This window comes from Alligator mississippiensis, chromosome 8 (genome assembly GCF_030867095.1).
Source record: "Alligator mississippiensis isolate rAllMis1 chromosome 8, rAllMis1, whole genome shotgun sequence".
NCBI lineage: Eukaryota > Metazoa > Chordata > Crocodylia > Alligatoridae > Alligator > Alligator mississippiensis.
This window is the reverse complement of record NC_081831.1, coordinates 23,389,513-23,401,834: the sequence shown is the minus strand read 5'-3', so window position 1 is coordinate 23,401,834 and position 12,322 is coordinate 23,389,513. Positions and strand designations below refer to the sequence as shown.

Here is a 12,322-nt window from a genome sequence, read left to right as displayed (position 1 = left end):
AAGAAAAAGGTAGTCACAGTGGTGCTGAGAAGTTTTGCCCTGAAAGACTTCTTGAGAGCTTGGTACCTTGTTCAAACATTGTGGTATTAGTTTTGGCAAGCTGCACATTGGAAACACCTTCAGCTCTGTGCCCAGGCCTAGGTGAGAGCATTCAAGTTCTTCCATCATCTGTGTGAGTCCTTACCTGGCATTGCATGGGGGTGAAATGCAGTCGCCCTGACTATAGTCCCTAGCCCAGCAGGGGCCAACCTCTTTGGCAGGTATGCCATAAATGAAGCCCCATATCCTGCCTGATGGCCATTCCAATCCCCTTCCTGCTCTGCTTTCTGCTCGCTCCTGCACACCCACACTACCCATGCCACTTGTGATCTCCAGAAGGGTTTTCCTTTCAACAGTGGCCACTGTCCAATGCCCACCGCTTTTTTTTTTTTTTTTTTTCAGACTGCAGCAAAAATCAGGGGGTGATACAACTACAGTGGTGAACAACAACAGTCCAGACTTTGAGTTTGGGGTCAGAAGACACCACTGGAAAATGGAGGTACTGTCACCTGTTAATCCCAGGTGTGATATGCCACCAGCGGTGGGCACTATGGTAGTGGTGCCTTTCTGGGTGCAAAGGAATGATGCAAATTGTAACAGAGCCTGGGAGACTCTCTGCTCCTTTAAGAGAAGTAGCAGCCTAGCCAGGGAGCTCTGCAGGCTAGGCAGGGTGCAGCAGCTGCAGGCTGGGGGGGACAACAGGCAAATGAGACAATAAGCAGGCACCTGCAGCCAGCCCAGGCAGTCACCCGACTGGAAGGAGGCAGTGCCCTGGGAGCATATAAGCCTGGGGCTTGGGCTCCCAAGTCAGTCTAGTCCTGCTAGCTGCAGGGTTTGAAGCTAGGAGAGGTGCCCATGGACACTGCTCTAATTGTTTTGCTCTCTGTGGGAACACCAAGGCTCAGGGAGCTCACAAGGAGCCAGGTTGGGAGGTATGTCAGCCCAAGGGTAAAGAAAGATTTGCCCTCTGAAAGGGGCAAAATGCTGTTTGCACTGTTGTGATTTATTTTATAGGCTGGTGGCTTATGTTTATGTTACTGTTTATACTGGTGGTTTGGGTTGGGACTAGAAGGTGCAGTTACGGAGGTCCCATTAGTGCCTGTGGGGCACCTGATAATCTTGAGCCTTGCCAGAGGCAGGCTCAAGGCTCTAGTGACCCTTGAGCCCAGAATGGGCATAGTGCAAGGCAGCAGCCACACAGGGGCCAGGGGTCTGGTGCCAGAGGGCGGCACAGATGCATGGGGGCCAGAGACAGGAGCCAGGGGCCTGGTGACCAGAAAAGACAAGGGAGAGCTAATGACTCAGAGCCAGGTCTGATACAGTGTGCCTAGGCTAAAAGACCTAACAAGATTAAAGGGGCAGAGGCTGAGTAGGCCAAAGCCCCAGCAGAGGGAACAACCTTATAGTACCACCCATAAGGCATGGTGTGTGGTGTAGGGAAGGATTTGGAGCCACGCAATTAGCTCCTAAGGCAGGGGTGGGCAGTTATTTTGGGCAGAGGGCCCCATACTGAGTTTTGGCAGGCCATTGAGGGCTGCATGACAGGGAGCCTGGGGCAGATAAATATTAATTTTCTAAATTTTTTAGGGGCCCTACAGGCTGGATAGAATGGGCTAGCGGGCAGCATTTTGCCCACCCCCATCTTAAAGCTTTAGGTGCCTTGTGGGGCATAGTTGACTATAGAGGCCTAGTGAGGGGCCTGAGACTATAGAGGGCCAGTAGGGTGCTGGGGAACCCTAGCGAGGGGGTTCAGTCAGACAGGGGCCATGCAAAGGTCCTTGGGAAGCCTCCTTATTTATCATAATACCATCAAGGTGTGGCAGATGAGACCAGGAAGGTGCCTAGGAAGGTCCCTCTATGGTTAGGACACTGGTTAGGCCACAGCTGGCGTACTGTGTCCAGTTCTGGGCACTGCACTTCAGGAGGGATGTGGACAACATGGAAAGGATCCAGAGGAGGGCCACCCTCATGATCAGGGGACAGCAAGACAGGCCCTACGTGGAGAGGCTAAGGGACCTGCACCTGTTCAGCCTCCACAAGAGAAGGCTGAGAGGGGATCTAGTGGCTGTTTACAAACTAGTCAGGGGGGACCAGCAGGCATTGGGGGAGTCCCTGTTCCCCCGAGCACTCCCAGGAGTGACTAGAAATAACAGTCACAAGCTGGCAGAGGGTAGATTCAGGCTAGACATCAGGAGGCACTACTTCACTGTCAGGGCGGCTAGGATCTGGAACCAACTTTCAAGAGAAGTGGTGCTGGCTCCTACCTTGGGGGCCTTTAAGAGGAGGCTGGATGAACACCTGACCAGGGCCATTTGACCCCAGTACTCTTTCCTGCCCATGGCAGGGGGTCGGACTTGGTGATCTACTCAGGTCCCTTTTGACCCTACCAACTATGAAACTAGGAGCATAGCAGGGCATGGTTGTGGAGCCACCAGGGGGCATCATGGCCACCCCAGATTCCCATATGCTGCACAAATGGAAAGGTTTGTCTGAGGACTGCTGGCAGGTTTGGGGATAAAGGCCAGCTCCCAGGACTCCTAGCCTGAATTTTTAACTCTGGTGCTGGCAGGGACTCTAGTGCTTTCAGCACTCAACACCCAATCATTGTGTGTATCCCGAAGCACAGGGTAAAGACCATACGTGGCTGGGCCCATGCTAGAAACAGAAGGTAAAGCGGTGAGAGGCAGTGCTGTATGGAAACCTGATGAAATACCAAGGGAGCCTGTTAGCCCACCTTGATCAGTTCATGTCCTGCATCAGGAGTGCCCCATGGAAGTCCAGGAGCCTCCTGATGTACAGGCACGCAAACCTCAAGCTGGTAGACTATGTTAAAATGGTTTTGAGTGAACTCCAGTTCTACTACCAGAAATCGGTAGGAGACGATGGTGAGGATGCAGCCAAAGCACCCTGGCAGAGGGACACTTGGCACAGGATGTTTCAAGACCTCCCCCCCCCCGGATGGGGAATCAGACAGTGACAGCGAAGAGGACGTTGAAACAACCGGACTGGAAGATAATGATGAGGACAGCAACAGTGACCGCAGTAGCATGTTCTCCAGCGAAAGTGACAATGAATGAACTGAGTTTTTAACCCCATATTTGGGAACAGGACAAAGACACAACTGGGGTTTTAAGGGAAAGGATGATTTGTGGATAGGTATGCCATTCCACGGGTGCGAGTATTGTAATGGGTGCGCGGATTCCTATGGTGGGTTAAGAATGCAATGATCAGTGACTAGAAGGTGTGTATGTGTATATATAAGGTGTGTGTGTGTGTGTATATGTATCCTATATATTTTTACAAAAACAAAACAAAACCAAAAAAAAATTGCTTCTGTGGTTGTCAAGTGCCTGTTGTTTCCATGCCATAGGCTCATTTTGGTGAGAGGTCATAGCCAGATCCAGACCCTCGTACCCCTAGGATTGGTCCCTGGCTGATTTTTTTCCTGGAGGGCAGGGCTGTCTTTGAGCACTGGAGAGAGTTTGTGCTGCACCTAATGGATTCCTTTCTGCTTTAAACAGACCAGCCAGAGAGCAAGAAGCTGGCTGCCCAGACCGACTGTAAGTACAACTTCCCTTAAGAGGGGAAAGGAAGTAGAGTACTGTCTGAGGGGGTTACCTGGGGATAAAACCCCTAAGTAACTACCATTACTCACCTGGAGGGGTCATTTGGCAGCAAAACTGAGAGGCTGAGTAGGTTTTGTGCATAACAAGAGGAGGAAGGTGCAGGTTCTGAATGCAGATGTAGCTGATCTGTGATGGGCTGGGATCTTGTTTCTTTTCTGTGGAGTCTGACTGAGAAGCTAGCCATCCTCTAGCAGTGGGGCAGTAGCCTGCCTGCTGCTATGTGGATTCCTCGCCAAAATCCTGCCTTGTTTTCTTTCCAGCACTATCCATGCAGCTGGGACCGATCCATCCTCCTCCCAAGTAAACTTACTTCCATGCCGGACAGCCCAGCCATGAGGTGTGTGAGCTCTTGCCAAAGCCTCAAAATGTGATGGCTTTTAATGTGGGTGGTGGGTGGGGCAGCATATCACTGCCCTGTAATGTTCCTGGCTGTTTGGTTGGATGAGAAGCTGATACTTGGCTTTGGTATGCTGGTAGGGAGCCTGGTCATTGCTGGCATTTTTGTACCCTGCAGGCAGTGGAAATGCCTCCTGGTTTGGCCTCCAGTCTGGTTTTTGTGCTATCGGTGCCTTGATCTCTTAGCCCAGTTTGTCTTCCTTGGGTCCAACACATCTCCTCCCAGGACAAAGAAAGGCCTTGTGTGTTATCTGTGACCTGTGCTGGTCCATCCTGGGTCTTTTCTGTGACCCTCAGCTCCTGACATTAAACTGTCAGTCCCTTTCCTGTTGCAGGTCGACTGTGACTGAAGAGTACAGAGTGCCAGACACATGGTGGGACTTGGTGAATATTTGGTGGGGGTTTGCTCTGTAGCTGCAAGCATTCCCTGGTACCACACTGCTGAATTTCTGGCCTGTTGGGCTGGGGACCAATCCGCGTAAGCCCAGTCCCTGAGTATTAGGTGCGTTACATTAGCAGCCAGGTTGGGGTGGGACAGGGATAAGGACCCCAGGGTTCTGGGTGCTGCTTAGGATTGGATACATTACAGTAGCATCATGGAGGAAATGCCAGGTGCTGCTCAGGCCCCAGCCAAGATTGGGGCCTGAGGTGCTGCACATGATTCAGTGCATGATTATGGTAGTGCGTACCAGGCACTGCAGACCCTAGTTAGGAATGCCCCATGGAGCCAGGCACTGCACTCTTACTAGGTATGGTATGGTATGATAGCCCATAGTGGAGCTGTGGCTGGGATGCCAGGGTGCCAGGTGCGGCACATTATTAGCTGCATTATAGTAGCACATGCCAGGTGGTGCCCATTGCTACTGTAATGCACCTAGTAAGTGCCAAGGGTTGCACAGGGCCCAGCCAGGATGGGGCCCATGGACCCAGGCACTGGACATTGCTACTGTAATTCCCCTCTTAATGTGCCTAGCACTGCACTGCTCCCAGCTGGGATGTGCCCTGTGGTACTGTGCACTACACTGACTCCCCCATTCCACACTGTCTCCACAGAGGGCCGCCTATTGGGTGGTGCAACAGAACTGGCTGGGACTGGTGTGTGGGCAGGTGATTGAGGTCACAGCCGTGTCCCAGCACCTGGACACCTACCATGCCATCTCCTCAACGTGACTGATGGGCACGGGAACAGGAACAGGCCATCTCCCTCTCCAACTTCCCCCTGGAGCAGTGCCTCCTCACCACCAGTATGGCTTGGATGCCTGGATTCCATCCCTGTGCTGAGAGGGGGCGAGGGCTGGGGGGGTTGCAGCAGGGGGCTTGGGACCCAGATGTCTGGGTTCTATCCCTGCTCGGAGGGGGCTAAAGGAGGTGGGTCTGGGATCCTAAATGCCTGGGTTCTCTTCCTGCTCTGGGGGGGAGTGGGATCTGATGGGTTACAGTAGGGGAAGCCAGTTGCTTGTACTCCTGGGTTCTCTCCCTGCTCTTGGAACTGGATCAAATACAAAATAAACCAAGCTCCTGGAAACCATATTGCCAGCTCTGCTCCCGTGGTTCTGCCCCTCCTGGATGCCTGGGTTCCTTTCTTTGGGGTCGCAACTCCCTGCACCCCTCTGTATCTTGGTTTCCCCTCCTGGTCTGCTTGGTTGATCTCACTTGGTGTCTGTCCATCACCAGGCATCATGGAGGCATGGTGGGGGGAGGTTGGGTTGGGGGGAACGGGCCTGTGTGGGATTGGGTCTTGTCTTGTCCTGGTGGGAGCAAGTGGATCAACCTCCAACAACACATGACAAAGACAGTAGACCAGACATGGAGGCCCAGCTCCTATGATGGCCCTGGGATGCAGCCCCTCTATATGGGCCAGAGCTACAGCTCCTGCAGCTGGGTAGAGACCCTGTAACAGCCCTGAGAGCTAGCCCCTCTAGTGAAGCTAAAGCCACGGCCTTTATAAGAGCTCTGCAACTCAGCTCCTATAGCAGGACCAAAGCTAAGGTCCCTATAGAAGACCTAAGATCTGGCCCCTATACCAGGACCAAAGCCAAGAACTGTATAGCAGCTCTAAGACCTGGCCACTACAATGGGGCTGAAGCCCCAGCCATCTATAGCAACACTAGGACCCAAAGCCAGGGCCACTACAGCAACCCTAAGACACAGCCCCAAGAGCCAGGCTAAAGCTATGGTGTCTACAGCAGCCCTGAGAGCCAGCCCTTACATCAGGGCCAAAGCCCTGACCCCTGTAGCAGCCCTGAGACTTTGCTCCTAAAGCTGGGCCAGAGCCAGGCCCTCAATAGCAGCCCCAAGCTGCTTTCAGTAAAAGGCCCCACGGGGAGGGGGACGTGGGGATCTCCCCCTACCCCCGAGGGTGGATCCCCCACCCCATCCCCCGCCAGGGCCTTCCAACTGCCGCCCAGCAGCCGTTGGAACCCGGCCGGTAGCCTGCCCCCCCTGGCCAGCGCCGGACCCTCAACCCAGAGGAGGGGGCAACAAGAGTGGGCGGTGCGGGGGCTCTGTCATGGGAGGGGATCCCCTCGGGGGGGGGAGGAGCCACGTGTGGGGGGGCTCTGAGCCAGGTGGGGAGGGGGGCATGGAACCACAAGAGCTCACAGGAGGGAAACTGAGGCACGGAAACGTGCCTGGGTCCCAAACCCTCCCCCCCTGCCCTTCCCCAATTTTCCATTGGTGGCCAACCCCATGGCACAAAGACCCCACCCCTAGTCCCAGGGTCTGACACCCCCTCCGGGGCCCATTTGTCCACTCCAGAAGCCAGTGTGCCCAGGCCATGGCACTGGACGATGTCTACAAGGCCCTGAGGAGTGCCATGATTTGCTTCAATGCTGCCGTCATGGTGAGCACGGGAGCCAAGACTGTGGGAGCTAGTGGCCTTGCCATGTCCCTGGGTTAGGCACAGACATACGGTGCCCAGTAGGGAGAGAGCTGGGAGGGGGCAGAGGATACAGCCTTCTCTAGGCCCTTGCGACAGGCTGAGATCTGCCTCCGAGGGGGCAGAGACAGCTGCTTGGGCATGGGGCTCACTGGAGAGGCAGATACCAGATAGTTGGTAGTGGAGAGCTCCGGTGACCCCCAGTCTCTGTCCCGAGGCTGCGGGCATCACCCTGGTGGGGCTGGCTGTGTGGGTGAAGGTGGGCAGCACCTCCTTTGTGCGGGTGATGGGCTCCTCCTTCATCTACTTTGCCCACACCTGGGATTTCGGCATTGCTGCCGGCTGCCTCATCATCGTGCTTGGGCTGCTGGGCTGCTGGAGCGCCTACAAGGAAAACCGCTGCCTGCTCATGATGGTAAGAGCCCCGCAGGGTGGGCTGTATTGGCTGGGCTTTATAGTTGCCCAGGCTTTGAACCCAGGGCTTTACAACTGCCAGGGCTAGGGTAGCTGGGCCTTACAGCTGCCCAGGTTTTAAACACTGGGCCTTGTGGCTGCCTAGGCTGGACTGACTGGTCTTTATACTTTGGCCCTGGGCTTTGAATCCTGGTCCCTAGGTTGCTTGGGCTTCAAACTCTTATCCTTAAAGCTGCCAGGTCTGGGCTGACCAGTCCTTCCAGCTTCCTGGGAGCCTCGACTATAGTGCTTCCAGGGGCTTCTGGTGCCATCCCTGATGTACAAAGGAGCAGGGCAGGCTTTGCTGCACCCTGCCCTGCTGCAGGGGCCAGGACCAGGTGGCAGCAGCTCTTTGCCAGCCTCCTGTGTCCCACCAGCTGGGCCAGGGACACCTGGCTCCCCCTGCCATAGATCAGGGCAGCCAGATCCCTGCTCCTACTACTCTCTCTCCCCTCCCCCCCAGTATTTTGCCACCATGCTGCTCATCTTTGTCGCAGAGATCTCCGTGGTCATTGCTGTCTTAGCCTTCACGCCATTTGTGAGTACTGAGGCTCCAGGGGGCAGAGGGCAGAGACAACACAGTGCCCCCCAGCCCTTGGTCAGGTTCACCCAGGAACCAGGGGCATCACTAGAGTACCCTGAAGGGTACAGAGGGCACCAGGATTCCAGCTTGGGTATCCTACCCCATGTTGTTGCAGCGGCAGGAAATCCCTGCTAGTGGGACTGTGGCACGTGCCGTGACACGCAAGACACACATCCTGCCACACCTACACCGCTTCCCAGTGCTCATCACACATCTCCCTATTGCACATCAAAGTTGGGGTCAGGGTGGCAGGGTATGTGGGCACCGGGCCTGCAGGCTGCTAGATCCCCCAAACCCCATAGCTCTGTCAGCCTCAGTAAGACACAGATCCGACTGCCTTAGCTTGGAGTGGAGTTCCTGCCTGGCTCTCCTCACTCTCCAATCCCTCGTAGATCCGCTCATTTGTCCAGGACAAGGCTCTCCAGACGCTGAAGAAGAAATATGGTGGCTACAAGTATGACAACATTGTGTCCTATGGCTGGAACAGCTACATGCTGGGGGTCGGTACCTCTTTCCCCCATCCATAAATCAGCCCCAGGATCAGGGCCCCAGTGTGCCTAGTGCTGCCCATTTCCAGGGCCACTTGGTGTCAGTGGTTAATGTGCTACCACAGGGCACAGAGTTGCACCCCCCTCTCTTCTACTGCTTCCTTGTGCCACCCTGGGCAAACCCCTTAACTTTGTAAGGCCTTTTGTGTCTCTTCCATGACCCTGCCCTGCCCTGCCCTGTGGGAGGTGCTAGAAAAGGGCTGAACTAAGTGGGTGAGGGACGTTGTCCCCCAAGGGATGCAGCAGGGAGTGGATCTCTCTTGTGCCCAGACAGTTCAGTCCCCCATCTCTTCCGTTCCTTCTCCCCTGAACTCCCAGCTGGATCCCTAGGTAGCAGGGCATGTGCTCTATATCTCCCTAGATCTGTCTGCCTTGCTCAGTCCCTGCTCAGCCCCAGCCTCTGGTTTCTACCCCCAGCCCCAGACCTGTTGTCAACCACCTCCCCCCACTCCCCAGCCCCCACCTGTCCTCCCCACCAATGCCCCAGCTCTTTTCAGCAAAACTGCTGTGGTGTCCACAACTACACGGACTTCAAGGGCTCAGCCTTCCAGAAACATACCAACTTGACCTACCCCCGGAGCTGCTGCAAGGACCCCAAGAGCTTCGACTGCAATGGGACAGATATCAACAGCACCATCATCCACATGGAGGTAGCATCCAGCTCAGAACAGGAGCAGGGGCACAGAACCCACCCTGATGGCCTGTCCAGGGTCCTGGCCTCTTGGGACATGGGATATCTGAGTGTCCACCCTGGCTCTTCTTCCTCCTTCCCCCAGCTCAGTGGTCTGGGGAGATACGGTGTTTAAAATAGGGACTGCACCTCAGCTGCAGTTCACTTGCCATCCCTTATCGCTGAACTAAAGCTGAAACTCACACTGCTGCTACAACCTTGTTTCCATGAGTGGATCTAGGAGTTTTAAAAGAGCTACAGGCAGTCTGCAGGGCTGTGAAATAAGAGGAAAGAGACCAGGAGCAGACAGCAGCATTGCCTATGAGAAGTTGGCTTGATGAGTGAAACATGAAGCCTGCTAAGGAGGAGAGAGGGTCATTAAATACCTGGGGAGTGAAGAACAACAAGCCATGAAGTCCGTTAACGCCCCTCCCCATCCTTAGCTGCCTAAACAGAAATGCTGCTGCTGCTGTATGGAGCAGGAATAAAAGCAGGGGGGTTCTCTCCTGGGCAGCAAATGAGCTTCCTTGCTTAAGACACTCCCGCACAATTTTGGGGGTGGAGGGCTAATTTTGGGGTGCAAAGGTGTGTGTCAAGTGAATGTGGCCCCAAGCTTCAGCCCAGGCCCTGTGCCAAGGACAAGCTTCTGCCTCCCTGCAAGGGAGGAGCCTGTAATTCCAGGGTCAAGGAGGGCTGCCTCTGCCCCCATCACCCTCTTATTTTTTAAACCTTTCAGGGCTGTTTCCCCAAGATGATGACCTTCATTTGGAGGAAGACCTCCATGATGGGGGGAATTGCCATCATGACCACCCTACTAGAAGTAAGTTGAGGCCCATCCCTGGGACTCCGCTGCTCCATTGACATGAAGCTTTATCCCCCTTGCAGCCAAGTTGGTGCCTGGGACTCCTACCCTGGTCTCCCCACCCTAATTATGCTACTGATGGGCACAGACCTGCAGCCTAGAACTCCCTTCTGCAGCTTAGATCTGTCAGCATTCAGCATGATGTTAGATGCCAGCATAGAGGTATGGACATTTGGAGTCTCAGTCTTAGAGGCCTATCCCTGCTCTTTGTGTCCCCTTTGTTCCTCGCAGGTGGCAGCCATGGTGGTCTCCCTGACGCTCTATGTGAAGCTGGAGTAACAACAGAAAGGGTGATGCCCCTGGTTCCTGCTGCGCTGAGATTCACTGGGGAGTGGGAAGGAAATGCAAGGCTGCTGTGTTTCCCCCCCCCACAGCTCCCCAATCCACCTGTGTACCCCTTGATCCTGCGCCATTTCTGTTGTTGGGGTGGGTGCTTTAGCTGCCAACTGCCACAGCAGCAGGATCTTGCAGTGGTCCTGGTGCCTTGCCTCGTCCTCATGGAGCAGAGAAAACCCTAAGGGGGCTGGTGGGAGGGTGGGGGTTCGGGGTCAGGGGTTGACGGTGGAGACAGCTCTATAGACGCTAAGCTGGACTGGATGTAGGAAGTCCTGTCCTTGAAGCTGTCTTTATTCTCCATATCCCTCAACTCCCTCTTGACCTGCGTTCCCACCTTCCAGGAAGACAATGTGATGTCAAAGAGTTAATAAAAAACACTGTGATGGATCCCTCAGCCTTGGTTTGCTTTCAGGTTTTGGCCTCCAACAGGAGGTGCCTGGAGGAGGCTGAGCTGGGGATGTAAGCTTTTGGGCAGAGAAGGGTTAAAAGGGGAAGAAGGGCGAGACACAAGCCCCTTGGAGGGCTGGGGGGTCATATCCTTGAAAGGGGGCAGCTGGGGCTGGGTGTAGGAGGTCCATGCCCCTTGAGGGCCAGGGGTCACACTCCTTTTATGGAGAAGGGGCAACCGAGGGCTGGGAGTAGGAGGCAGCAGGTTAGGAGGGCAGGCTGGGAGAGGAGGAGGTGGCTAGGGGAGTCTACCCCATGCTGCCTGCACCTGGCCCTTGAGGCTGGGGGGGGAGGCGGAGGGGGGTGGTACCTGTCACCTAATGGCGGCTGATACCTGAAGCTGCCACTGAACTATGGGCAGAAACTTTCCGCCCATGTCTCCAGGGCTCCTGACAGGGACAAGAGGGTTACTCTATCCATTATGCAGCCCCTGTTGGATGTGGGATGGAGATTATGGCCCCTGGGGAAAAAGTGACCTCACGGGGCTAGTGTCATGCCCTCTTGGGGTCAGGGTCAACCCAGGGCTGGGAGTGTGTGTATGGGGGGAGGGGAGTCAGGGGGGGAAACCCCTTGGAGGTGTCGGGGTGTCACATACTTGCAGGGGATACAAGGCCCTGGTGGGGTGTGCCTCCTTGGAGGTCAGGGATCACATCTCTAAAGGTGGAGCAGCACACCACGGCTGAGTGTAAAGGTCACGCCCTGGGAAAAGTGACAAGCTTGAGGTCAGAGAGCAGAGGTCGTGCCCCCTGGAGCAGAGGGAAATGTCATGGCAGGTGGTGTGGAAGGATGAGGTGGAGGTTAAGGCCTTGGGGATGCGGGCAAAGGTCCTGATTGGTGATGAGTGGCAGAGGGCACAGGTCAGGAGTGGTAGAAGGAATGGGTAGGCAAAGTGCCCAGGCCAGAACCCTCTTAACAGACACAGGTAAAAGCTCATAGCACGTGCCAAACCTCGCAGGTCTAGCCGCTTCGCCCACCCCGAAGATCGCGGGCCTGAGCCCAAAGCTGATTGGCCAGTCCTGTCTGGCCAACGCGCCAATCACGCTCCCCTATCTGCCTCTCAAAGACCCGCCCTCTTCCTCTCCGAAAGGCCATTGGGGCTCACACACTAGTTCCTCTCGCTTACAGGCCCGTGCATCTGTTCATCACCTGAAGTCCCCCCCATCTCGTTTCCTTCCAATTAGCCCATGGGCTCTCTCAGCGGGCCATGGAAGGATGGGTGATTGGTCCACAGGTCCGTCGATCGAAGTGGGACTCGCCGGCCTCCGGCCTCCAATAAGGCATCGGATTTGGGCTACCCTACTTATGATTGGCTCAGAAGGCTAACGATCAACCTTACGCCCGCCCCCACCTCATCACCGGTTAAGGAGGCACGTCCAACAGCCTACACCTGGGATTGATTTATATCCATGTCAATCGCACTCAAGACCGGCCCACGTGTGCCGGCCTCCAATAGAGCAGCGGCGTGTGGAACTGCATCCATCTGA

The 12,322-nt window shown here is 55.3% G+C and overlaps 1 protein-coding gene across 1 annotated transcript; it reads left to right on the top strand.

Moving 5' to 3' along the window:
• Positions 1 to 6,473: 6,473 nt before the first annotated feature.
• On the top strand, positions 6,474 to 10,573 carry TSPAN16 (tetraspanin 16). The gene is made up of 8 exons (XM_019486164.2): positions 6,474 to 6,554; positions 6,819 to 6,903; positions 7,157 to 7,354; positions 7,856 to 7,930; positions 8,368 to 8,475; positions 9,021 to 9,173; positions 9,930 to 10,013; positions 10,287 to 10,573. The coding sequence occupies exons 2-8, from the start codon at positions 6,838 to 6,840 to the stop codon at positions 10,332 to 10,334; spliced, it is 732 nt and encodes a 243-aa protein (XP_019341709.1). The 5' UTR covers positions 6,474 to 6,554; positions 6,819 to 6,837; the 3' UTR covers positions 10,335 to 10,573.
• Positions 10,574 to 12,322: the final 1,749 nt, after the last annotated feature.

Coding starts and splice junctions, on each gene's coding strand:
- TSPAN16 (XM_019486164.2), top strand. CDS start 6,838: ATGGCACTGGACGATGTCTACAAGGCCCTGAGGAGTGCCATGATTTGC. Junction 6,904..7,156: donor GCTTCAATGCTGCCGTCATG/GTGAGCACGGGA, acceptor CTCTGTCCCGAG/GCTGCGGGCATCACCCTGGT. Junction 10,014..10,286: donor TCATGACCACCCTACTAGAA/GTAAGTTGAGGC, acceptor TGTTCCTCGCAG/GTGGCAGCCATGGTGGTCTC.